Source organism: Oenanthe melanoleuca, chromosome 14, assembly GCF_029582105.1.
Source record: "Oenanthe melanoleuca isolate GR-GAL-2019-014 chromosome 14, OMel1.0, whole genome shotgun sequence".
Classification (NCBI taxonomy): domain Eukaryota; kingdom Metazoa; phylum Chordata; class Aves; order Passeriformes; family Muscicapidae; genus Oenanthe; species Oenanthe melanoleuca.
In genome coordinates this window covers 10,254,563-10,278,382 of record NC_079348.1, presented here as the reverse complement: position 1 = coordinate 10,278,382, position 23,820 = coordinate 10,254,563, and the positions used below count along the sequence as shown (strand labels likewise).

Sequence of the window (23,820 nt, the reverse complement as noted above, 5' to 3'; positions counted from 1 at the left end):
GTTTTACTTTTCTGATGCTTGCGTGCCTTCCCAGTACTCCCCATTATGTAAAATGCTTGAGTACAACATGTTTAAAGCAATCTTGCCCAGTAATCTCCAGCTGAGAACTAAAGCATGCAGGAGCTTTTTCACAAAATCTGTCTTCAAGCCACTAGCTAAATATTCCACAATCCATGGGTAACTGCCTGGAATGAAACAGTATGTTCTATTCTGGATTTGGGACCTTGCAGCTTTAACCAATTATCTACATAGTCATGAAGATCAGCTTGAATTTTGGAGATGTTGCTGCAGATCTCCACCAGCAAGAGCTGTCACTGGAGCTCCTGGGAGGAGGAGCAGGAGGGTAAAATGATGGGTAAAATGGGAGTCCATTGGAGGAGACCCCTTGCCCAAATTACCTCTTCAAGTGCAGCCTTATGGTGCACCTGGGAGGTGGGGCACTGCCAGAACCTACAGCAAAACTTAGCACTGGAGTCTGAGGTGAGGAGAAGGTGGACTCTAACCACAAGGGAATAACAATGGAATTTTCCCCACTTTGATGCGCCTTGGCAGAGGAATCCGGTGCAGTACAGAGCCCTGAGGCTCTCCATTTTGCAGAGAAAATGAAAACATTTCTAATGCTGCAACGAGAAATGCAGAAGTATTTTAAGGAAAGTCACTATAACACAAAAAGAAGACAATAATAATCCAACATTTTCATACCCTGTTCTATATGTCCTATCTAAAAAGCCAACTCCCATATACAAAATAAGAGAAGGATGGACTCTCATATTATGTTCTACAAGTTCAGTTAGGAATATAATAATAGTCACCTTTTTTTGTTACATATTGTAAATAATTAAGCAACAAAAGCTCCAGATACCCATCCAAAGTATAAAGCAGCAGCTTATGCCCTCAAGGCAAGCTCCATGTAGACCAGCCCTGCCTGTGTTCTCTGATAAAAGAAGGCAATCACTCTGAAGGAACTGTCACCATTAATGTCACTGTAAGGAGCATTTCTGACATCTCATCAACTTGAATTGCCAGAAATAAAAGTTAGAGAAAGCAAATTTCCCTCTGCTTGCAGAAGAGCCCTTTATTATGAAACCTCTGAAACCAAATTTCCAATGGCCAGGTGCTGTAATGTCTCTGGTCATGTCTTTTCAAGAAAGCATCAAGTACCTGTTTCTGTGTCATTGGTTACATTCCCTACAGCGAGCTGTGGAGGAGCAAGTGACAATTGTCCACTTTTAAAAAGCAAATGAATCATCATGTCACCGTGCTCCTGTGCAACCTGAGACAAAATGAGTTTCAAATTTCCTTCTAAAACTTATTTTTTATTATTAAAAGTTCTATTCCAGATTTCCGCCCAAGATTTAGCCATATCTCAGCTGCCTTGCCACATACCTTGTTACTAACTGCAAACACTGAAATATCTGAAGTTGTCTCATCTCACAGACTGTAACATGTCTAATTTTCAAGCACCTTGCCTGTCAGTGGGCAAGCTATAAATCCAAAAACCCTGGGACAAGCAGTACATATCACCTGTGCTGGCTGGCTTGGAACTTGCTGTCCAGTAGGTAGCAAGGCTGGGTTCTCACCCTCTATTTATACTTTGACTGACAGTCATGCCTAGAGGGAATCCTTTCCACTAACCCTAATTGTTTTACTGAAATGCTGCCAGACACTTCCATTACACCCCTCATGTGCCAGGAGGAATTATAGCTTTTATTTGCACTTTCCTGAAAATAGCTCAGTAGTGCATGCCAAGATGGGGATCCTGACATTATTCACAATTTGGAAGAGGCAAGCTATCAGTTATCTTTAAACAAAGCACTGTTCTGCTCTTCTGCTTTATTTTAGGAAAGAAATTACTCTGTATTCCAAGAGAGGGACAGTTAACTACTGCTTCAACCAGACAAGAACAATCTTTTGTAAAGACCTAAATTTCTTGCCACAAGCACACAAACAGGAGTGATATCAGTTGGCATCCCTGTTTGAAAATTACTTTGGTAAGTAGCTGTCGATTGCTCTTTTACGTGGACATTGTTTTCATATTTTACCATAAACCAGAAGAAAATATCCTTAAAATGGAAAGTGCTGCTTAGGCTGCAGTGCATTTGCATACACCATGCAGCTCCATTAAATAATGGATTTCATAGCATGAACTATATAAAACACATTTCTCTTAGCAATTATAACACCATTCATGTGACAATCACAAAATTTATTTATGCAAATAATAAATGTCAGTGCTTTTGCCCCCTCTACAACAATACCTTACATATCCATTTTTTCCCCAATAACCAAATATTTTCCCATTGTCTCACCAATGCTGCCATTTTTACTTTGATGTGATAGGGCAAATTAATGTTATCTATCATTAATAACAAATAGCAAGTTTAAGGGGGAAAAAAATACATCCAATAAAAAGAGACAACAAATACACATTTCTGGGCTAAAACCCACTCACTCAATAGCACACTACTTGCAGGACTTACTTTGCACACTGGCACACAGCAAAAACTCTCAGTTTTGTCTTTTTTCTACAGGCACACTCTGTTATTATTCCCAGAAGCAACACAAATTTTCTCTCCTTGAAAGGCATGGCCAGCACACAAACAGCTCTGTTTGCTTTTCAATTTCACACACATCCACTGCTGCATCAGACAACTTCAGCTTGTTAAGCCTCCTTCCAAGGCTGTTTGCTTTGTTTCAGATTTCAAAGCACAGTGATCTTTCCTCACACTGGGTTTTGCCCAGTGGCTGTCCTGTGCTCTGCTCACCCTTCTCAAGCTAAAGAACAGAACAAGATCCAGTGATGTGACTGTTGTTGCACTGCATTGGACTATGTACCAGCATGCAAAATATTCTGATTAATGTTACTTTGAGTGACACAAGATGTCGTAACTTCCCCTGAACAATTCAGTAAACTGGAATTATGCAAGGATAATAACTGGAGATCTGAAATGGGATTTATTTCTAGTCATCCACAGGCCAGTGGCACAGAGATGAATACTCTTACAAATATAAAAGGAACAAATTATTTAAAAAGAAAAGCATCATTCAAGATTCCAAGTACTTTCTGCTTTTCTGAATGACATGCACAGTTACAGTTTAACTTACAGTGGATTAATGCAACATGCAGAGTTCTTTCACAGAGGAGCATGCAAGCACTTCCTGAACAGCTTACATCCATCCTGGTACCACTTCGATATATTTCAGCATATACCTCAACCCAAGTGATCTACCCCAGTAAAGTGTATCCCTTCAGAGAAAATAAGTTTTTTTACGTTTCTTTTCAATGCACAAGCAAGTCTGTACATGATGAATTAAGCTAATTAATAAACATTATCTGGTTTATTGTTTTGTCCTTCCTAGCAATCAAAGATTTGTTATCCACAATGAAAGGCCAATAAAAATTAGAGAAGACTATTTCGTTACTCACACGTTATTTCATAGGTACTTGTTGCCATACTGATAATTCAGACCTGAAAAATCAGGTTACTTGAACAGCCAGTGGATTACAAGTCTACTGGGAGTAGTTGGTAACAAAATTAATATTCAAGCCCAGTACCTTGTTAGGGCATTTGTTCTCATTTGGGATTTCCAACTTATTTACCTGATAAGCTTTTTGCAGTTCATCACTTCACACTTCATCATGGCAGCTCCCAAAGAGAATGAGATCAGTGGGATTTTAATTAACATGACAACATGCCACGGGAAAATACAGATTTTCATACACCTGGTAGGGTAAATAACAGACTAGTCACTGGACTAAGAGAAAATGGAAAAAGTAAGTGCCAGAGTGGGAATATGTTGGGTCATTTATTCTTTTCCCCTCATCCCCTGAAAAGACTAAAATAATATAATTTACAGAAACTATTTTTCTGACAGCCTGAGTAATAGCATCCTCTGCTCCATTTTCTCATAACTCTTTAGCTAGTCTCTCCTTCCAAATCTGGGTGTCTGCTAATGTCTGCTGTTTCAACCCTAAAATATGACCAGTATACACAAAAGCTGTGTCTGGGCAGAGAGTACATGGAATAAGGTAACTGCAGCACCGTTCAGCCATCCATGTCTGGAATAATGATAAAACAAAAACTGCTGTTATTCTTTAACCACAGATGAAGTTTGGGAAAGCAGATTTACCATCCTGTGGACCAAGTCTCAGCCTGAACTTCAGACCTCCTGGTACTTGGAGGAGAGAAGTTCACAGAACCCTTTTCTAGGGGTCACACCTGAAACCTTTCAAATTCCTCCCTGTCACAGAAACGCCTCGACATCACCAGCATCACTTTTTGAGTAAATTTATCACTTACAGGCTCATTAATCACATCTTAAAGAGCAGAAAATAAAAACTTCTATTGAAGATGACACCAAAGAAAGCAACTGACGTGTCAATTGTTTATATGGGAGCAACAGCTATTCACACACTTGTATCTGCCTTGTATTGTAATTAAGTCCTTCCAGGACTGCAAGTTTTCCTGCATATCCATTCATTCAGTTACTCATAAACTTACAGGCTTACATGAGAGCAACCAACTTTGAAAAATCAGGGTCTGATTTTGATATCATGTTTAACTTGGACTAAAATTAGCAATTATGAATGCATGGAAGCTTTTTCAAAAAACACCATTGAACTTAAGATATCAGACTGCTCATCTGCTGATTTGCTAGGTGTTTCTTAATGCTTTGCTCTCTTTGCAGCAGGTTGAGCTTCACTTTGGAAAAAACAGGGGGCAAATTCTGCAAGTTTTCTGTCCAAAATAGCAGACAAAGCACAGCTGCCATTCCAAGGCATTTCCAACGAAACTGAGGCAGGAGGCCAACTCTCACTTTTAAAGCAGAGGCAAACCATAGGCAACTCATCTGAGGCCCTGAGGGCTTCTGTGTGCCAGTCAGACTAGATCAGATGCAGCAAAAGAGCAAAGAAATGGAAGAGACAACTTAAACTCAGAATACTTTTCCAAAACTCTCCCAGCAAAGTAGGTCTGGAACAGAGAGACAGTGGCAGCGTGGGGGAGGGATCAGGGGAATCGAGACACAACTGACTTGATGAATATAAAGCTGAAAGTAGATGTGGTCCTCTCAAAACCAAAAATTGGAACCTCAGTTGAAAAACAAGAGGAGAACAAATCCAAACATGCCTTTGTTGGTGGACATGGAAGCAGTTCCAGGAGTTTTGGCTGTGCTAGCAACACAACTTTGTGTTGTGACTCTGCACGTGGACTCAGCAGTAAACCAATGAAAACAGAAATACTGAGTCACAGTGCCTTTGCTAATTCAGAGGTTAAATCAGTAAACCAATGAAAACAGAAATACTGAGTGACAATGCCTTTGCTAACTCAGAGGTTAAATCAGTAAACCAATGAAAACAGAAATACTGAGTCACAGTGCCTTTGCTAACTCAGAGGTTAAGGCACCTGCTTCAGTAAGAAACTGGTGCCCAGCGAGAGACTCACACTAACTTTTTCCAGCACCTCAAACCTTCTTGTTTAATGACTTTAGTTCAAGGAAACAGATGTATCCCTTTTGCACCAGTCCCACTGGAAAAAAAAAAAAAAAAAAAAAAATCACAAAAACACTCAAAACACTAAAACAAACTATGCTACTATGCTATTCCAATTTTTTTTTTCTTCTCCTCTCCCAAAAGCACAGCTAGGAGGGCCTTAAACTTTCTGAAGCACTTTTTTTTTCATCTGCATTGGCCTTTTCTTTCTACATGGTAACATATTTTCATTAATAAGCATTTTTTAACAAAATAATTGGCCTCTGAAGGTCCCTGAAAATGAAACAGCTGTAAGAGCTAAAGAGATTAGAATTCCAGTATTAATGAAGTCTGGAAAAAGTCTGAATTGCTTCAGGGAAGAAACAGGCTTGGTCACTTTGAAACAGAATTTTATCCCATTTGCTGTTCAACCTTTTTTGGAGGAAAAAAATACAAACAGTTCTAACCACGTATTGTAGACCATACGTGGCTTTATTTAACACATCATTTTAACCTTCCTCTCCAGCCACAGTAAATGATCAGATAAAAGACTTTGCCCACTTCATTAAAGTGTTTTAGGAAGAATATTCCTTTCTTGCAAGGACGTAATTTCAATTCTTTAAACACAGCCACAAAAAATGGCAAGAAAATAGTGCAGCATAACTAAAGTTTTACAGTCTTCCTTCCCAAATGTTCTGCTGTATATCATGACCTGAGAGCTTCTCTCAGGTACTGAAAATACATTCTTCCACAGCTTGAATCTGCAGAAAAATTATAGATTCTGGAAAGCATTGCTTTCTGTAGCCGTTTTTAAAAGCTGTTCAGTAATAAAATCAAATTCTCAGTGATAGTGACACTCCAGTTGCTCAACAAGGCCAGATGAAGTGTGCTGCCTCTGAAGAAGCCTTCATAGCTGAAGGCTCTGCAAGCTATGTGAACAGACCTGAAATCTTCCTTTCCTCAGGACAGTAGTGAAAAGAAAATATCATTGTACTTATATAGCAATTTCTACTCCCTTGACTAGATTACTTAAAATAATGACATTATCATCACCTTGTTATATCCCCTACATATGTATTAGCCCATGGCACATTCCCTACATGTCATGGCACTACAAATCCCTTCTCCAGAGCAAAAGGAAAAACAAAAAAATATTTTAGTCCATGAAACAAAGTTTTAAAGAAGAGTCGAAATATTCATCAAGATATTTTCAGTGTCAAAAACGGTTGGGCTAGAACACCTGATTATTTACAGACAGAAATACCTCCATGCAGTAGCAACAAATGCCAGCACAGACATACAGACATCAAAAACCTGCCTTGTTTTGGGTTTCCAGCTGCAACCCAGACTGCCCACAGATTTAGGTGCTATAAAGCAGTGCACAGCATGTCTGACATGCAGACATCACTTCCAGCTCAGGCTGGAACACACAAGGGCTCTGTTATGGATACTGCAACCTTACAGCCATGTAGCTTCAGGCTGGTAATGGGTTCTCTTTTGCCCTAACAAACCAGGATGACAAGCAGCAAACAGCATCATTTTTCCAAGTAGAGAGTACATCTTCATCAGGTGTCTCTTGAGAATTCTGTTGCTGCCTGAGGCACAAAAGAACAAAATACAAAAAAGGCAGAAATAGGCAAAGAAAAGTCAAGTTCTCCTGCTTCCCATAAAAAGGTAAAAATACTTTTAATTCCTGGGGAAATGTTATGTTCTTTTCTAGGAGATGAGGCTTCAAAAATTTTTAGAATACAGCTTGCCATATTCTAACAAGAATCCCAAGGCCAGTCTTTCCAAGGCTGATGAGCACAGTCCTTGACTGTCTGGTAAGAAGTACATCAGGATCCCACTCCTTCCACCTCACCTTTACCAAACCTAACATTTATATAAGCCTGACTGGATTTGGAGGCAATGTTATTATAGTGCTGTATGGTTTTCCCAATCTCAAGCTTGCTGTAAATGTAAAGAAGAATGTAGAATTAGAAAGAACACACTGAAAAAACATACTCATCTATCTTCATCGAGCAGTTTCCATCATAACACCAACCAGCTCCTTACCATTCCTGAGCTTCTTCATTTTCCATCTAAACACCATTCACCACTTTCAATTTCCCGCCTAAGTTTCAGTTGTCTGACTCATGTTGTTTAATCAGTTTTTCTTCTTCCTGCATCTAGCCACCATATCTCCCTCCCAGGTTCATTTTTGCTAGATTAAACAAATTCAACTTGCCTCATTTCCTGGAGGTAAGACTTTCACTCCCTGGTCACTGAAGTAACTAATTTCTAAGCTCATCACAGGATCAAGGCTTTTTAGAAGGTGGGAGACTAATTGCAGACAGTATTCCAGAAATTTCTCTATTTCCTGCATAGTGAAGTTGTCTATATTTCTAATAGCTGCACTGACAAAAATTAAATACAGGAACATCCTGGCCCAAAAAACTTTTGCTGCATTCAGCCAGTCCTTAACAAGATGTTACAGTTAGGTCCTGTTAATGCCATTCCTGTTTTACCCAATTATTTTTTCCTAAAATATGTATTTCTACAGCCTCAAAGATTTTATATATACATATCTATCTATATATATATATATATATATATATATATATGAATACTTCAAACTACAAAATTAATCTAGAATATACTAAACTATAAATTGTGGTCCTGTAAACAGGCAAAGCATGTTTGGGCTATATTTTTAATCAAAATACAATGCAATCCAGCAAATTCACCATACTTTTAGCAGCAGTCTTAACCTCAGAAAATTTCCCACCCTGGTCAAGAGACATAACTAATCAAAAACGAGAATAAAAAGCCACAGTGAGCAGCACAGTTTTTAATCCTATCCACCCAGTCATGGAGAGAACTGCTAAAATCTGGGTTAATCCTTCCAATCCTTAGTCAGAAATGAAAGTCTGTGCAATTGAAATAGTATGCCAGAATTAGATTTGCTTGTGCTAAGGATTTGATTAAGCCAAAAATTAAGATCTGAAATAGCTTCAGTTAAAACCAAAGTAGAGCATTTCCACTGACAGATATTATAATCCAGAAGAATTGTCGTACTGAAACCAAACTCATAACTCTTCTCTCCACAGGAAATTAATTTGGGACAAATCCCAGACACTGATTTTCAGATAGTTTTGTCAAAAAAAAAAAAAAAAAAAAATTAAAAATCAGCTTTTCTCCAAAGTCATGATGACAAGCACTGGACTGGATTGTCAGGAATAAGGAACAGTCACTAATGAGGAAGACAACAGAAATAAAGACAATTACTTACACTGACCTTAATATGAAGCAGATTCTCACAAACACTGGCAATTTTAACTACTTTAAGTTTGTTACTGCACTCAAAAACATGATATATCCATTAGATATAAGATATGCATCCCATATCTATCTACCTATATTGGGCAGAGGATTGACTATTTTCAGCCAACTGAGAGATTACACATGTCAACATAGGAAATTTTAAAAATGAAGAAGGGAGGTTACCACTCTCCCAGGAGCCATTTCACTTGAAGCCTCTTCATCATTTGATTAAACCCTGCACAAATCTAAAATATTACAAATAGTCTGCCTTTGCTGCTGCTGCAAGTCTCCAGGCTTGTCTACACACAATTTAAGTCAAGGCTGAATTTTATGGTTGTTTTCTTGTTGAGAGATCACTTCAAGACCCAGAGCACCAGAGATCCCCTTGAGCCTGCAAATGCCATGTCTGTGCACTTGTGTAACACATCACACTGTGCAGTCACCACGGGAGGCAAAAGCAAAGCGGCAGCAAAACTCTCACTTACAAATATTTAAGGTCTATAGTAACAGAATAATAGAGGGAAATATTCAGTTGTATTCTCCATGGCAAGATAGCCAGAGGTTTCAAGCAGTTGCATAAGCATACTTCTGTTATCTCTGTTGCTCCAAAGCTGGAAGCTTTTACTCAGGGAAGGCTTTTTGAAGTTACTTTGGGAACTGGCTCTCTGCAGATGGAAAAAACAGATGATTAAACCAGCTCAATAGGGAGCCAAGCTTACTGTACATACTTGATTTTCAAAGAAACTAAGGGAAGGAGAATTTTTAATACCAACTAGAATGTTTATTAAGAAGGAAGATATTCCACCATCTGAGCTGAATTAGAAAAACTACCTTAATACCAGAATTTTTAACTGGGTAGAATATGCAAATGAAACCTCAAAATGACCCAGTAAGGCAGAAACCTAACTACCAAAATGAAGCTTAAGAAAGTTATCAGGTTTAACTCAAATAAAACCAACCAGAAATACCCCAACAGGGTATTTCACTAGCAATCCAGTATATCATGAGAGGGAACATCCCAAGTGCAGCCCTTAACAAACCAAATCATTAACTAGACACTGCTCTTCTAAGCAGAAAATTCTTTAAGTCTATTGTGTGCTTGGCCTTTCCATCTCAGATATTACAAGGCTATGTCTGCATCTTTATGGCTGTTACATAAAGAACATATTAAGCCCCTCATTAGAAAGGAAAAACCCCCTTCATTATCTCTTTACATGACAGCACTCAAATATTCACGAAAAGCAATTAAATAAGCATTAAGGGACTAATTATTTAAAGCATTTGCTTACCTTGCACTTGCTCTTTGTCCTTCCCAATGAAATCAATCACCCCAAAGTCAGTGACTTTTGCTTACCATTGGACTTGTATATGACCTGCACACTGTCTTTTCCTAGTGGCACTTTGCTCCTCAGCTTTAAGAAATGCCTTTGCTGACATAGAGAGCTTTTTCTGCATAACTTATTTAAAACTAAGGTTTTGCATGCCTATAACCTACTTTATACAGTTCAAAAGAATGTAGTAGAGTGTGGGAAATGAGCAAAGTTCATTCTTATCAGTTCCCTACCAACACTGCTCTAGTTCACCTGGTTCAATTTATACTCCTTTCCTCTATTTCCTGCTTATTAAACAGGAATAGGTATGGCTTAAATTCATAGTTTCTACTTTGTAATTTTTATTTGCTCCAATTAAGATAATTTTACCAACTATCTTCTGTGCTCTGTGTACAGTGAAAGAGACCCAGTATTCCTAAAATTCAGGGATACAGAATTTTAAGCAGAGAGGTGTATTCCCTGCTACCTACCTTTGCTTATGCTAGAAGTGAACTAAGGCAATAAATGAAAAAAAAATCCTAACTACCATGACACTCAAGTATAAAGTGGAATAGCAAATGGATGGGGGCAGCTGAAGGCCCCATCAGAGGAGGGTGTTTGGAAGCAGCTCTTGGGTGAAGGAGGTTAGCAGACAATGGACTGGGTAAGGAAAATGAAGTCTAAGAGTGGGTAAAGAAAGCCAATATTTCTTTTTCTCTATACCAGTTTGTTGGTACATAGTCAAGGAACAATGTCAGCCTTTGCAGATAACAGTAGTTAAATGGAGATGAAGGAGAGAAGAGATGATGGCAAACAGATCAAAACAAAATAAAGGACAGGGTTAGCTTGTTTCCTACAAAAATAATGTGACGGCTGAAAATAAACCAGACCACCCTAAATGGTACTTGACTAGAATACAGACACTTCTCATCATTCTGGCATCTGTTTTCTTATGATGAATTCACAAGCCTTATCTCGTCCCAATTAGGTACTTCATATAGCTCTGATGCCTATGCCAACACAATTTACTCAGAACTCTTAATTAGCCTCACACATAAAAAAATAACATGCAATTTGTCTGGTAATTATATGTTTCTGTAACTCCTAACAGCAACTTGTTACTTAGAACAGATTACCTTAATTCTATTTTCTGTCATACCTAATTGTGTTGCAAATTTTTTCAAGCTGAAAGGTGGCTATACTATCCCTGCCCTTTCTTCTTTCATAGTGGTTCTGCATAAACACAGTGTGTTTCCAGTAGACACAAAATCAATGCAGTGAAAACAAAGCAATCCTATTGCTAATTTAGTCACGTGGAAAGGCAAACTGCTCAGCACAAATAGGCAAAACTTTCCGTCAATAAAGTTACAGAAATCTTGAAACAAAAGTTAGGACACCAAAAACAAATCACCACCATCAAGAAAAGGGAAAAAAAAAAAAAAAAAAAAAAAAAAAAAAAAGAGAAGATAAGCAGCTTTCCACCCAGCAATCCTTTGAATGAAAGATGTTTATAGAAATATCTTGCTGCAATATGCACAAAAGGCAGGTTATAAATAGCCACAAACACTGAGCAGAGGCCATGGAGCAAGACCAGCACTGGTGCTCTCAGTCATGCTGCAGCAATGGACTTGTGACAAGGAAATGGCTCAGCCTATCTTCATTAAAAGCCTAGAAGAAAATTCCTTCCCAAACTATGATGGAGACAGGAAGACCAAAACACTGACTGAAGAGTCATGTGGTAATGAAACACTCTCCAAGACATCTTACTCAAAACCCAAATCAAGGGATGCACCTTGGAGTGCATGGGAGATATAGAGTCTTGATCTGAAAAAAACCTACTTTACCCAAGCTACTCCAAAATGGCTTCTACTGGGAAATTACACTGCTGTTAGCCAGTGCAGCACACCAAAGCACCCCCACCTGCAGGCTCCTGCCAAGGAGTAAGTAAATCAATGTGCTTGAAAAAGATTAAAAGTGTGGAAGATTAGCCCGTTTTGCTCTCACCCTTCCTTCTCCACCTTCAGCAAGGGAGTCCAGCAGAAAGCAGGGAGAAGAACCTCCATGTATACCAAAAATACAGACCTAGATTTCTCAGGGCTGATCAAGCCCACATACAAAACAGAGGATGTTGCACAGAAGAAATTGAGATTGTTTTTGAGCTGTATGCAGAATATTACAGTGTTTTAGTCAAATCTAATCCAGAGCCCTTTGATGTGTTACAGCCAGAAGGAAGTGTACCTCTGCTTTGAATTCACCCCTGTCCAAAAACATGTTCATCTGCTAAGCAAGATTCACCAATGTACAACCAAATGGAATTACTACCATGCTCTAGAGGTTTATGACCAGTCTGACCTCACATATATTACTGGATTTCCTAATTTTAGTCAAGTCTCTGTAGCTGTCAAAAAAGAAAACAGAATCATCACAATTCATCTACATATATACATTTATGAATGATTTCTTTAATCCACAAGTGAAGCTGAAAGAATTAGTATGCAAATAAAAACTTGCTCAAAAATTTGGACTAGAAACTCCCTTTTTCAAGAGGTTTAAATAATTCACAAAGGTCGATCAGGGAATCCCATTTACCCCTCAGCCCAGGAGCCCTCATGGGTGAGTCCCAGAAAGGACAGAACTTTCTCCAGAGGAATTTTGCTATTCCCCAAATAAGAGACAACTTGTACATCTGGAACCTCCTCCTCCTCCCTCCAAATACTGAGGGTGTTTTGGCCATTTAAGCTTCATGTGTATGGAATGTACAGAAGAAATTTGTATAGGGAAAGGAGACAATATTAACTGCATATCATAAACTTACAGCTGCTGGGCACCAACCAACCTCCATCAGCAACTTGGAATATCACATTTCCATATCAGCAAAACTCATTTTCCTGTTGGCTGTTCAGCTTTTATACTACATTTCTTCTGCACACTTCAATTTCTCTCCAAAACATTCCCCTTCCTAACTAACCAATTTTATTTCCCGTTCTGGTTTCACAGAGCCTGCAAGTTTCACCTTTTGCCTGACCCAGAATATCAAGTTTCAGGACAGAGGAAGCTACATCCTGCTTTTACTGAAGGGCACGAAATATTTTCCTTGAAAGAGTGGGGAGACCAGACCATAACCCATGAGCAGCAGTCTCCCCAAGGCCATGAGAGCCCCAGCTGGGTGTTTCCCTGGAGAAGCCAGAGGGGCCTGGGGGGTGAGCACACTGCAGAACTGGAGCTCTGCACTCAGAGAATTAAACCACATGCAGTTTTACAAACTGTGCCTCCAGCTTATGCACCTCAATTGCAAGCACAGGGGTTTTCTCCTAAGGACATTAAGTCTAAATCTAATATAAATAGCCAATGATGCTGCAGCAGCTTTATGTATTTATTTCAGTGAAGTACAGAAGAAAATATCTCAAGGATTTAAACAAAATATGGTGACAGATGGTATGGAGACAATCCAGGCTGGGCTCCCTCAGTAAAATCCACACAACTTCATAGCTCCAGGGAAGAGTAGAGGAGGAAGGAGGAGGGAAGAGGGGAAGAGAAAGAGTACACACAAACCAGATGACCACAGATTTGTAAAAAATAAAAGCTACAGCCTGCAAAGATTTTCTGTGCATCGAAATAAAGCCCTTAGTACCATCGCCATGTAGGCAGATCTGTCCCACAGTCTTCCAAGCAAGATCAAAAAAAAATTATAATTAAATTATTCAAATTAAATTGTTAGTTCAAATAAGTGACAAAACACACTAATGAACTGTCTATTCAAATAATCTAAGCATCCTCAAAAATAATTAATAGATGAAACACAAGAAAATGTGTTTGACATTATATCAAAGCTCTTCTGTTTTGTACACTGCATAATTTTATACTTTCAGGTATATTCTCTGGATATATTCAGATTGCCAGAAACTTACTATGTATTTTGTAATGGTCTATAATTATTTTATAGCTTAAAATAAATAATTTTTAATTTTGTATTTGAGAATGTTCTTGGGAAAAAAATTCCAAAGGAATTTCTGCAAGGAGAAAATCATGCTGAAGGTCTTGTGTCCTACTTTCACAGCCCAGGAGTCTGCTGTGCTGTAATTACCCATAAGCAGGCAATAGTTTGGAGGGAATGCATGGGTGATGTACAACAGGGATTTGCTAGCAGTTTTAAGATGTTCTTGCTCAAAATAAAGATACTTAAGGATTTCTATTTACAAGAACTATAAGAAGAGTCTGAAGAGAAAGAAAACAGCACCTTTGAGATGAAAATATATAGCTTACTGCAAAGGACTAAACTGAAGCCAAACACTCCTCTCTCCTAAATGAGTGATGTGTAAAAACTAAGCCTGCACTCTCAGGTCAGCTGCAGCTGTAAATTTAAGCATACTAAAATATTAGGAACTTACCCACACCTAAACTGCATGAAAAATCAAGCAAACTCAAGAAGACTTCCATTTCCTACAACCTGCTCATTAGTTACCAAATTTCCTAATCTTTTCAAAACTACCTTCCTTCTACTTTGGAAAAATATACTAAATATCCCTCCCTTGAGCTCCATAAGAATGACAGTTCAAGTCTACTCTTGCAGTATTCCAGAAATTCATCCATGTTTTCCTTCACTGAATTAAGAAGGATAAACTTAGGTGGACAAGAGAATGAGGAATTATATAATCACCTCAGAAACTGGCAGGAAAACCCTTTAGAGAAAGGAGTGGGAGACAGAGAGCAAGAAAGCAAAGCTCACATCATTAATATAATGCTCCTGTGAGTTCCAAGACCCAGCTGAAAGCAGCAAACACTCCCAGCCGTGCCAGTACAGGAACAGCAATGTGTAAACCAGCAGGCTCTATCCCAGCCACCTCACCCTGGCACAGCACTGCCTCCTGAGGAGGAAAAACACCAGTATTGCATCCACTCACTTCATTCACTCAGCAGGACAAATCCCAGCACGTTTTTAACCATTTAATACCACTGATTACAGATGTGTGTGCAAAAAGTACTACCACAGATTACATTCTAGGTCTAAAAATCTTATGGATGTGCAAGACTTTCTCAAACATACATACAGACTGGCTTGCACAGATATGGACAATTAAACACAGATCTGCAAAGAGTTCAGTGCTACATTTCTGTTACAGCTCAAAATAAAAATTAGAATATCTGAAGGTTATTCTTCCTATTGTGGTCTTCATACAGCTAGAAGGAAAGAAAATCCAATTCAATTGCTTCTTTAAATAAGTCAGAACGTGAAAAAATTGTGTGCAACAGACTATGTAGTAGTGCAAGCTACTATGTCTAGACCTGAAACAGCAGTTATATGAATACTGATATTTTTGCTCTAAAGTATTTATTAACCTATGGTTTAATCTCCCAGTCTTTTACAGTAACAAAGCCAAAGTGAATATCATGCTCAGACATATAATGCCATACATATCAGCCACCAGCAAGGGCAGGAATAAAAAGTTGCAAATTCACATTTTCTATGATGAAACACAGAACTACTTTTACAAGCCAGCTAAACAGGCTGGACAGAAATCTACGTATGCATATGGCACACATATGAATTAATGAGCACATTCCATGTATGACCTCCAGCAAAGATTCTACAATAAAAAACAAATACAACACCCCCCTGCCATCCATCAAACAATTTTGAAAGCATTAAGAGTTGAAGCACAGTTACAAAAGTTAAGTGTGGCTTTTTGAGCCTTTCTGGTCCTTTAGAGGATCACTGCCCATGGAGACATTCGGGAAAGAAGCTGGAGGATGTGTGGAAGAACTTTAGGATCATCAACAAATTTGGGTAGAGGTAGTGGAGCATAAATGCTCCAGAGCCAGAAGTCTCGGTGGGCTCTAACCACAGCTGCTTAGAGTTCTGCTTTGCACAAGTGCAGCACAGTTTTTTGCCTCTCAAAACAGCTAAAACAGAGAAATTCCAGCTATAGCTATAATGAGGAGAAAATGAAAAGTAATGTCAACATCTGCAAGAATTTCTCTGAAGTATCACCACCAAAAGAATGAAAGGTTTCAAAGCACAGTTTCACTCGGTGCCTATGAGCAATTGACGCCGTGTTTCCGCCCTGTCCCGGCGGTGCTCCGGGCACGGGTCCGTGGGATGGGCTGCACATGAGCCAGCAGTGCTCCCTTTCGGCAGCTGCGGCACAGCAGCTGCTCCAGGGAGGCACTGCTCCCCTCGCAGGACTCACCAGGCCCTATCTGCATCCCCTGTCCTGTCTGGGGTCTCTCCATACACCAAGCAAGTCCAAAGGACTGCGAGTGCAAGTAAGGGCTGAAGGAACCTTTTCCCCAGGAAAGGAACAGGTAAGAGCACTGGAATTGCAGCCTACGACTGCACTGACACAGAGCTGGACTCATTCACAGCAAAAGAACCAAAGTCTGTGGTATCAAGGGAAATTCTAATAAGATAAAAGGAAAACATTTGCATGGTGAGAGAGGTTAATTACTGAAACAGATTGCCCAGAGAGGTTGTGATATCTACTTCCAGGAAGATATACAAAACTTGACTGGATGATCTGATTCCAGTATTAGCTCGTCACAGAGTTAGGGCTGGGTTAGACAGCCTCCAGCAATCCTGTCTAACCTCCAGGGCTCTCATAGAATCATTATGCAATAATATGTAGTACTTACCTTTTGGAAAAGCAGTTAATTATTTTGCATAACATTTCCAGACCTGTTTCAAGAAGTATCACTTTATGATAGCCTTTCTGGAAAATTACCCTCCACCTTTAACACTTCTTGACTATGTTATAACTGTGAGTGCTTCCACAAGAGTAAAATGCCTCAAATTACATCTTTCAGAAAGACTTCTAGAAGGATTTAGGTTTGCAGTATGCAAAAGCAGTATGGCTCAAAGACACTAAACATTCCTGGACATATTTACAATACATAGGGATATTGACATTGACACAGAACTAACCATGATATTCTGTTTTATAAAAAAGTATCACAAATGCTATCATTATAATCATAGCATGTGGTGAAACAAAGGTAACTATGTTTAAAACCAAATGCTCAAGTCAGAAAACAGTTCCTAAGTAATGTTTGTGTTGAGATGTCTCAAATGTCAAGAGATACAAGATGAATAAACAGCCAGCCTGTTTTCAGCATCCTCCAAGGGATGCTGATGCACAGCAGGCTGGCACAGATGCCCCAGACAATTCTCATCTTGTTTCAGTAGACTGTCCCACATCTGAATATGTTTGAAGTGCATGGCAGAACTGGGGACAAAGCCAAGGAGCAGTTCATTGGCAGGAGAGCTCCTGCCAAGAGCAGGTGATAAAGCCAGCTGGAGCAGAGCATGTGGCACTGTCCAAAGGGTATCTCTGCAGCACAGTCAGGATCAGGTAAGTGCCATACACCCCCAGGTGTCCCATTGGTGTGTTGGTCGGGTTTGGACAGCTGATGTCAGGTGAAAATAGATCAGCGAGGTTCAGAAAACATTCTGGTTGGGTTGGCTTCACATGCCTGTCTATTTTCCATGTCTGAATCATGCAGAATCTCTGCTCAGATGATGCAGGCAAACTCTGAGCAAACTGGAGCAGAGCTGGGCTGGAGAAGGAGGCAGTCTAGACAACACACCACTCACCCCAGATGTTTAGACAGGGACTCAGTGCTTCAAAAGCTGTATGTCCTGCATTAATCACTGCAAACTCCAAATGTGGCCATTCCTCATCCTTAGAAATACAGAACAACTTTTTTTTTTTTTTTTTTTTTAACAGATACGGCTCTTCAGTCAAGATTCACATTGACATAATATTTATTAGCCATGGAGAATATGGTAGCTTATCTCCTCTGAGTCATTCAGTTTTCAGCAGTATAGAGCATTATAGATGAGTTCTCATTTCTGTGCCCTCAGTTCAGTTGAGTTCAGCATCACATAACAATCACCTGGCACAGAACTCATTCAATAAGGACATAAATGAAATGGCTTTATTAGAGTGCCAGATCACTACATCCACAAGCAGGAGTGGGACAAGGCACCTTTTGCATAGCCAGGCATCTCAATGCATGTGATAAAGCAGGAGACTTACAATAATCTTCACAAGTCAGCCAACACCTTTGTGCGCCAGCTAAAATCCTGACAGCAACTTGAAAGATTTCACATTTGCAATCCTTCTCCCTCAGATTTCATCTCCCCGCCTTTATGACAGCACTGTGAATTTCAACTTCATCTCCCAGGAATTCATTCCTAAATGAATGGTTAATTGAGTGACACATGCAAGTCTCATTACTGCAATGTTCCAAACCCCGTTGCAAGACTTTGCACACTGCAAAGGTCAGGTTAAAAATTAAGGCAATATTAGTTCCATGAACAAACAATTCCTTCAGCCAATTCAAGCTACTGAAGGCTGCTCTGTTAGATTGTTTTAACACACAAAAGACAATTTTGATTTCCCAAATGGAAATCTTAGAAGCTAAATTTCAGCAAGAAAGTTTGCTAATTAAACTTTGATAAAAGACAGTGATACAATAATGATAATATTAGCATACAGTGAAAATAGTAGTAATTTACTGAGACAAAAAAAAAATAGACTGTTTCATTTTCTAGAGGCTCTTATATAAAAGCAAAAATAGATCTGTAGCAGTAACATCCTGCATTTGCTACCGAGAGTGAAGATGATTCTGTAAGGATTTCTTCCACTGTTTCATCACTTAGCCCTGGCTGGGATGTTCAAGTGCTCTTGCACTGGCAGAGACAGTTAAGTGAAATATGTATCAAATGGAGGCACTAAACACATATAAACCCAGCTTTAAAAGACAAGTAAATCTGCACTGTAATTTAAAAGCTCATAAAATAACTGCCTCTGTAGTTTGGTCACTGCAATTGCAGTTAACATAGCAGCACTGACTGTAATGATCTTTCTGAATAAATCAAGATGTCAAAACCATAATTGTATGATCCCTGCTATAATTCAGTACTTACTGCCCTCCCCTTGTATGACACGTTCTAAAGGAAGATCATTCAGAATACCAGGAGAAACAGACCGCTTATCCCAACGGAAAAGAAGTCTTTTCCAGAGGTAAAAAGTTTCCAAAGTTCAAAGCTGATCCCTCAATCATTACTAATCCTGCTTCTTTTCCCCCCTTACTTCACAAAAATAATATATCTGGACCACTTCCTTTTCAGATGTGTTCAGAGAGCCCTTTAGTATTCAAAAGTGACTCCTAAGAAATAATAATAGTCAATGAATAAGAAACCCTAGAGTATGGAAATATCAGAAAATAAGTTACAATTAACATTAAAGATCCTCATGAGCTGGCAAACCAGTGACTGCCCACATCTGCACTCTCTCTTTGAGCTCTCCTCTCTTACACCCCCGTGGGAGCTCCTCTGACTTTCAGGCAAGGCAGAGTCCCCAGCAGAGCTCAGCCCTGCACTAAGTGCCTGTTTCAGAAACAGTGATCACCTCACATCATCAATGCTGCAGTGCCAGCAAGGAGTTCTTAAAAATTGTTACAATGCTAAGGAACTTGAGACATGAGTCACTTCTGCTCTTCCAGTCTCACAACAGATTACATAAAAATATGTTTCCCAATAAAACCATTTGTCATTATCTCCATATTTCAGACAACCCCTTACTGGATTTTCATGAACTACAGTAGGAAAGCAGAAGCATCCAGTTAAAAAAAAAAAAAAATCTAATTCCATAAATCTATGGAAAGCAGTTGGTTCAAGTGTGCAAGACTACTTAATTCAGACACTAGTGGATCACTAAAGCCTGGCTTATTATTGTCCTATTATTACTGTTACACCCAAATACACCCATTCAGGTGTATTGCTTGCTATTTCTTATAAGCATCACAGAACATCTGCTTATAGTTTTACATCTTATCCTCAAAATCATGTTATGAACCTACTATTATGAGGCTGTTTTTACATTTATTGATCATATTAGCTATTGAAGTTTTCTAACTGACCATCATTCCATGTGCTGAAGAGTAATATCTCATTAGAGCTGCTTTTATAGTGTTAGAAAGTTGAATTTCAGGCACGAGCCCCAAAATATTTCTGCATATTTAATGACCCATCAAGAAAGACACCATTATACATACTTTGTTTCTTTTTAAGTACCATTAAGAGCATCTTTTTTTAACCACTTGTAGCAATTATTCATGATAGAGACCAACACAATGAAGTATATTATAATAGCAAGAGCTCTTAATAAATTTTCCTACCTTATCTGCCATTATCATGGAGGCCCCGCCATGAATTCCAAGAATTGGAATAGAAGTCTGAGATGAAATAAAATCCAAAATCTGAGCTACTGCCTCCTGATCAGTGTCATCTCCAAAAACCACTCCATGGATCTTGGTGCCTGACATCAAGTCACAAACGTGTGTTATGATGCTCTTGGGGTCAGTCTGGTTCACAAGAAGGGTCACTACATTGATATCAACAGTCAGGTCTGCTGACATTTCCCGGGTCCAGAGAGCTCTGATATCTCTCTCCGTTATATACTTGGTCCTTCCCAGAATCACTGCAATGTTCAGGATGGGATAGTTTTTCTCTGCTCCACGAACAAGATCCAAAGGTGCCAGAAGAGCTTGGAGTACCAGGAGAGCACAGCCAATTTTCCTCATCTTTGCCAGCTTTATCCCCTGTAAAAGCGATCACAATGTATAAGAAGAACATAGAGAAAATATATATATACTGTATATCTTCAAAGAAGGTTTTAAACAGAAAGCTTCTGGGCATAATGCAAAATTTAGCAGCTTTTTATAATGCATCCTTCACCTTAGTTCCAAGTCAAGCCTCTTATATCCCATCAAAAACTTGGCTTGATAAAGACTGTATTACAGCTAGTCTTCCACAAGCAAGGCAAAAACTGTAGCCAAAGTTCAGAGAAAAAAAACTTATTAACATTCTTCCTGGATAGCTGACAAATATAAAATGACTGGCATTATTTAAAAAAAAAAAAAAAAAAAAAAAAAAAGATATTATCATCCTTCTCTTTAACCTTGCTGTGCTAAAATAAGTAGAAGAAATCTTTTTCCATCCAGGATATTTTCCTTCATCCTGAACATCTATTTAAACTTTAGTCATGGTCTAACAGCTCAAAATGAGAGAAGTGAGCCAGAGGTCTGCTGGAAACCCCAGTCCACATACTCCTTACACCTCACAGCATCCCAAACCCATGCTGTTTTATTTCTGAAGATCTCTCCTAGGCAGCCGCTGCTTAAGGAATCCTACTGCATTTCTGGAACAGATTCAAAAGCACGATATTCTATCTTAATTCTTTTCTGTCCTCTCATGCAGCATTCAGAACTTGAGCATCTCAGAAGTGCTGATCTCGGACACACAAAGTTGTCCCTAGAGTTGAAGGGGAGGTGTTCCATAAATGAGCATCACTGCATTGGTTACCTCATGTCGTCACTGAATCTCTGCAGGGGGCTGAATACAGACGGAGTAGGATGGGGAGAGAGATGAGCCACGGAAGGGATCTGAACTATCTGAAGGAGGGAGAAGGAGAGCAGGTCTGACTCTGCAAGATCTCCCCCTGTTTCTGTGCCCCGGGGTATTTCCACCCCCATAACTGGCTCTCTGCTGGCTGCAGGACGGGAGTCCCTGTGCCACATAAAGCCAAGCTTGTTGCAAAGCGTCACGCAGAACACACAAGCGGGGCTGTCCAATCAGGGGTGGCATTTTTCAGATCTCCCCCTCTCATCTGCCAGCCCTATCTCCATCCTCAGCCAGAGCCGTCTGCTGCTGGAACACACAGTCCGACACGGGCTCGCAGCATCACCGCCTCCTTTCGGGGCACACAGCGAGACGAGCACCGGACAGAGCATTTAACTGCACCTGGGTGCCGCTGCGCTGGCTGATCCGCTGCGGGCCAGGCTCCCACCGAGCAAACTGAAGTGCCCCGGCTCCCCCCGAGCCCGAGGAAGGCTCAGGGTCCCCAGCCCGCTGCGAGCCCCCGCGGGCACGGCACGCTGCTCGCCGCGGGAGCGCGCCCCGGGAGCGCGCCCCGCCGGGCCGGCCGCGGCGCGAGGGCGCCCCCTGCGGGCGCGGGGCCGCACGTACCCAGCGCCTCAGGAGACGGAGCGGCGGCGGCTGCCGGAGGTGCCGGTGCTGCCGGAGGTGCCGGTGCTGCTGTCGGTGTCGCTGCAGGACATGTCGCGACCGCGGGCATGTCGTGCCCCTCGCTGCCCGGGCTCAAGGGCGGCCGCCGCGCCGCTGGCCGCACGCGTGATCCTCGCCGCAGCCTGCGAGCGACATCGCATCCCGGGAGGGCAGCTAGGTGGACAGGGAGACAGGCAAGGGGGGGCTGGACACGGGGGGGACGGGACGGGACAGCGAGGGGAGAAGAGGAGACGAGGAGAAGCCGTTAGTCGGGTTGCAGGTTTGACAGGAGAAAAACAAATATACTTCAATCGGTGTGGTGTGTGAGTGGAGATAAAGTGACTACACTCAAAAGTTCCCCCCCTTCACTTAGATTCCAGCTCTTTGCTAAAAGCAGCTCCGTGAGCCCTCAGCTGTCCGGGATACGTCCCTCATCTTATCCAGGTCAGGAAAATCCTGGGCTCCCAACTGCCCGTTCGCTTCCAAGTGAGATGGACGGGTCTGCGCTCCAAGGGAAGAGACATCCAACCTGGAAAGCGCAGCTAGAAGCAAACTAATTAACATGACCAAGGGCAGGAGTTTTCTTGGCAGGTTCAAAACAAGCATAACCTGGAGCACAGCTAAGCGGTGTGGGATAAAGCTCCTTTCGCTCCTGAAACAGAACAGCTTCATCCCAATTTACCATAAACAAACCCAGGGAGACACTATAGCAGAGCCCGCCACGGAAAGCTTGATTACTCTGTATTTTTCATTCACAGTTCCCAGTAAATATGCATGAAGACAGTTCTTCAAGCACCCCCGGCTCTATGTAGGACGCTGGCGCGCCAGGAAAAGCAGGCGGCATTCCCGAGCCGGCCCCGGGGCTGGCGGGGGACTCGGAGCCGGCACCGCCGGGAGCCCTGCGCTCACCCGGGGCTCCGCGCCCCCGCCCCGGCGCCGGGCGAGCCCGGCTCCCCGCAAAGCCCATACTTACTGCATTCTCCCTCCACATAGTTCCAGCTTAAAGATTCTCAAAGTCATTTCAGTAGATTCCTTTGCGAACAATGAAGTGGAAAATAGGTTCCTCAACGCCTGGATTTCATCCTGTAACTTGTTCCCACCGCAGTAAATAGCAGCCCGGCAGCTCTTTATCGCTTGAAATCCCGCATGATCAAGTTTTAGCAGAGCCATTGCAACTGAGATTCGCTCTTTACTTTTGAGAGGAGGCATTTAAGCGTCTTCATTTTATTTTTATTTAATTATTTTTTTTCTCTTCCCTTTATTTAACTGCGATGCTGCCGCAGCAGTTCCCCAGGACGGCAGGCGCGGAGCCCCCGCGCTGCTCGCGGCTCCCCGAAGCGGCGGGCACTGGCGGCAGGAGTCCGGGAGGTGCGGGCTCCGCCCGGGGCCGCCTGCGCGGCGCTGCGGGCGCGCTCCGCTCCGCCGCCCCCGGCACCGCCGCCCTTGCAGGGGCGCAGCTCACGGCCGCCCTGTCACACCGACACCAGCCGCCGGTACTTTGAAGGCTTCTCCCCCACTCCACCCCCCCCGCCCCGCTCTGCTTGCACAAGCACCAGCGAATGAGTCAGACGCAGGCAATCGGGGGAGGGGGTGTCAGATCTGGGGAACGGCGAGATCACCGGGCTTGGGGCACAGGAGCGGCAAACTCGAGCGCTCTCCCCGCAGTTACA

The 23,820-nt window shown here is 41.3% G+C and overlaps 1 protein-coding gene across 1 annotated transcript in view; it reads right to left on the bottom strand.

The window, feature by feature from the left end:
* Positions 1–23,601, bottom strand: part of GRIN2A (glutamate ionotropic receptor NMDA type subunit 2A) — a 159,553-nt gene extending 135,952 nt beyond the window's left edge. Inside the window, exons 1-3 of the mRNA XM_056503122.1 lie at positions 23,124–23,601; positions 22,112–22,355; positions 20,263–20,685 (exon numbers count right to left, since the gene is read on the bottom strand). Of these exons, the coding sequence (XP_056359097.1) occupies positions 20,263–20,667 (405 nt within the window). The 5' untranslated portion in view covers positions 20,668–20,685; positions 22,112–22,355; positions 23,124–23,601. The remainder of the gene's footprint in view (positions 1–20,262; positions 20,686–22,111; positions 22,356–23,123) is intronic.
* Between the last annotated feature and the right edge of the window lie 219 nt (positions 23,602–23,820).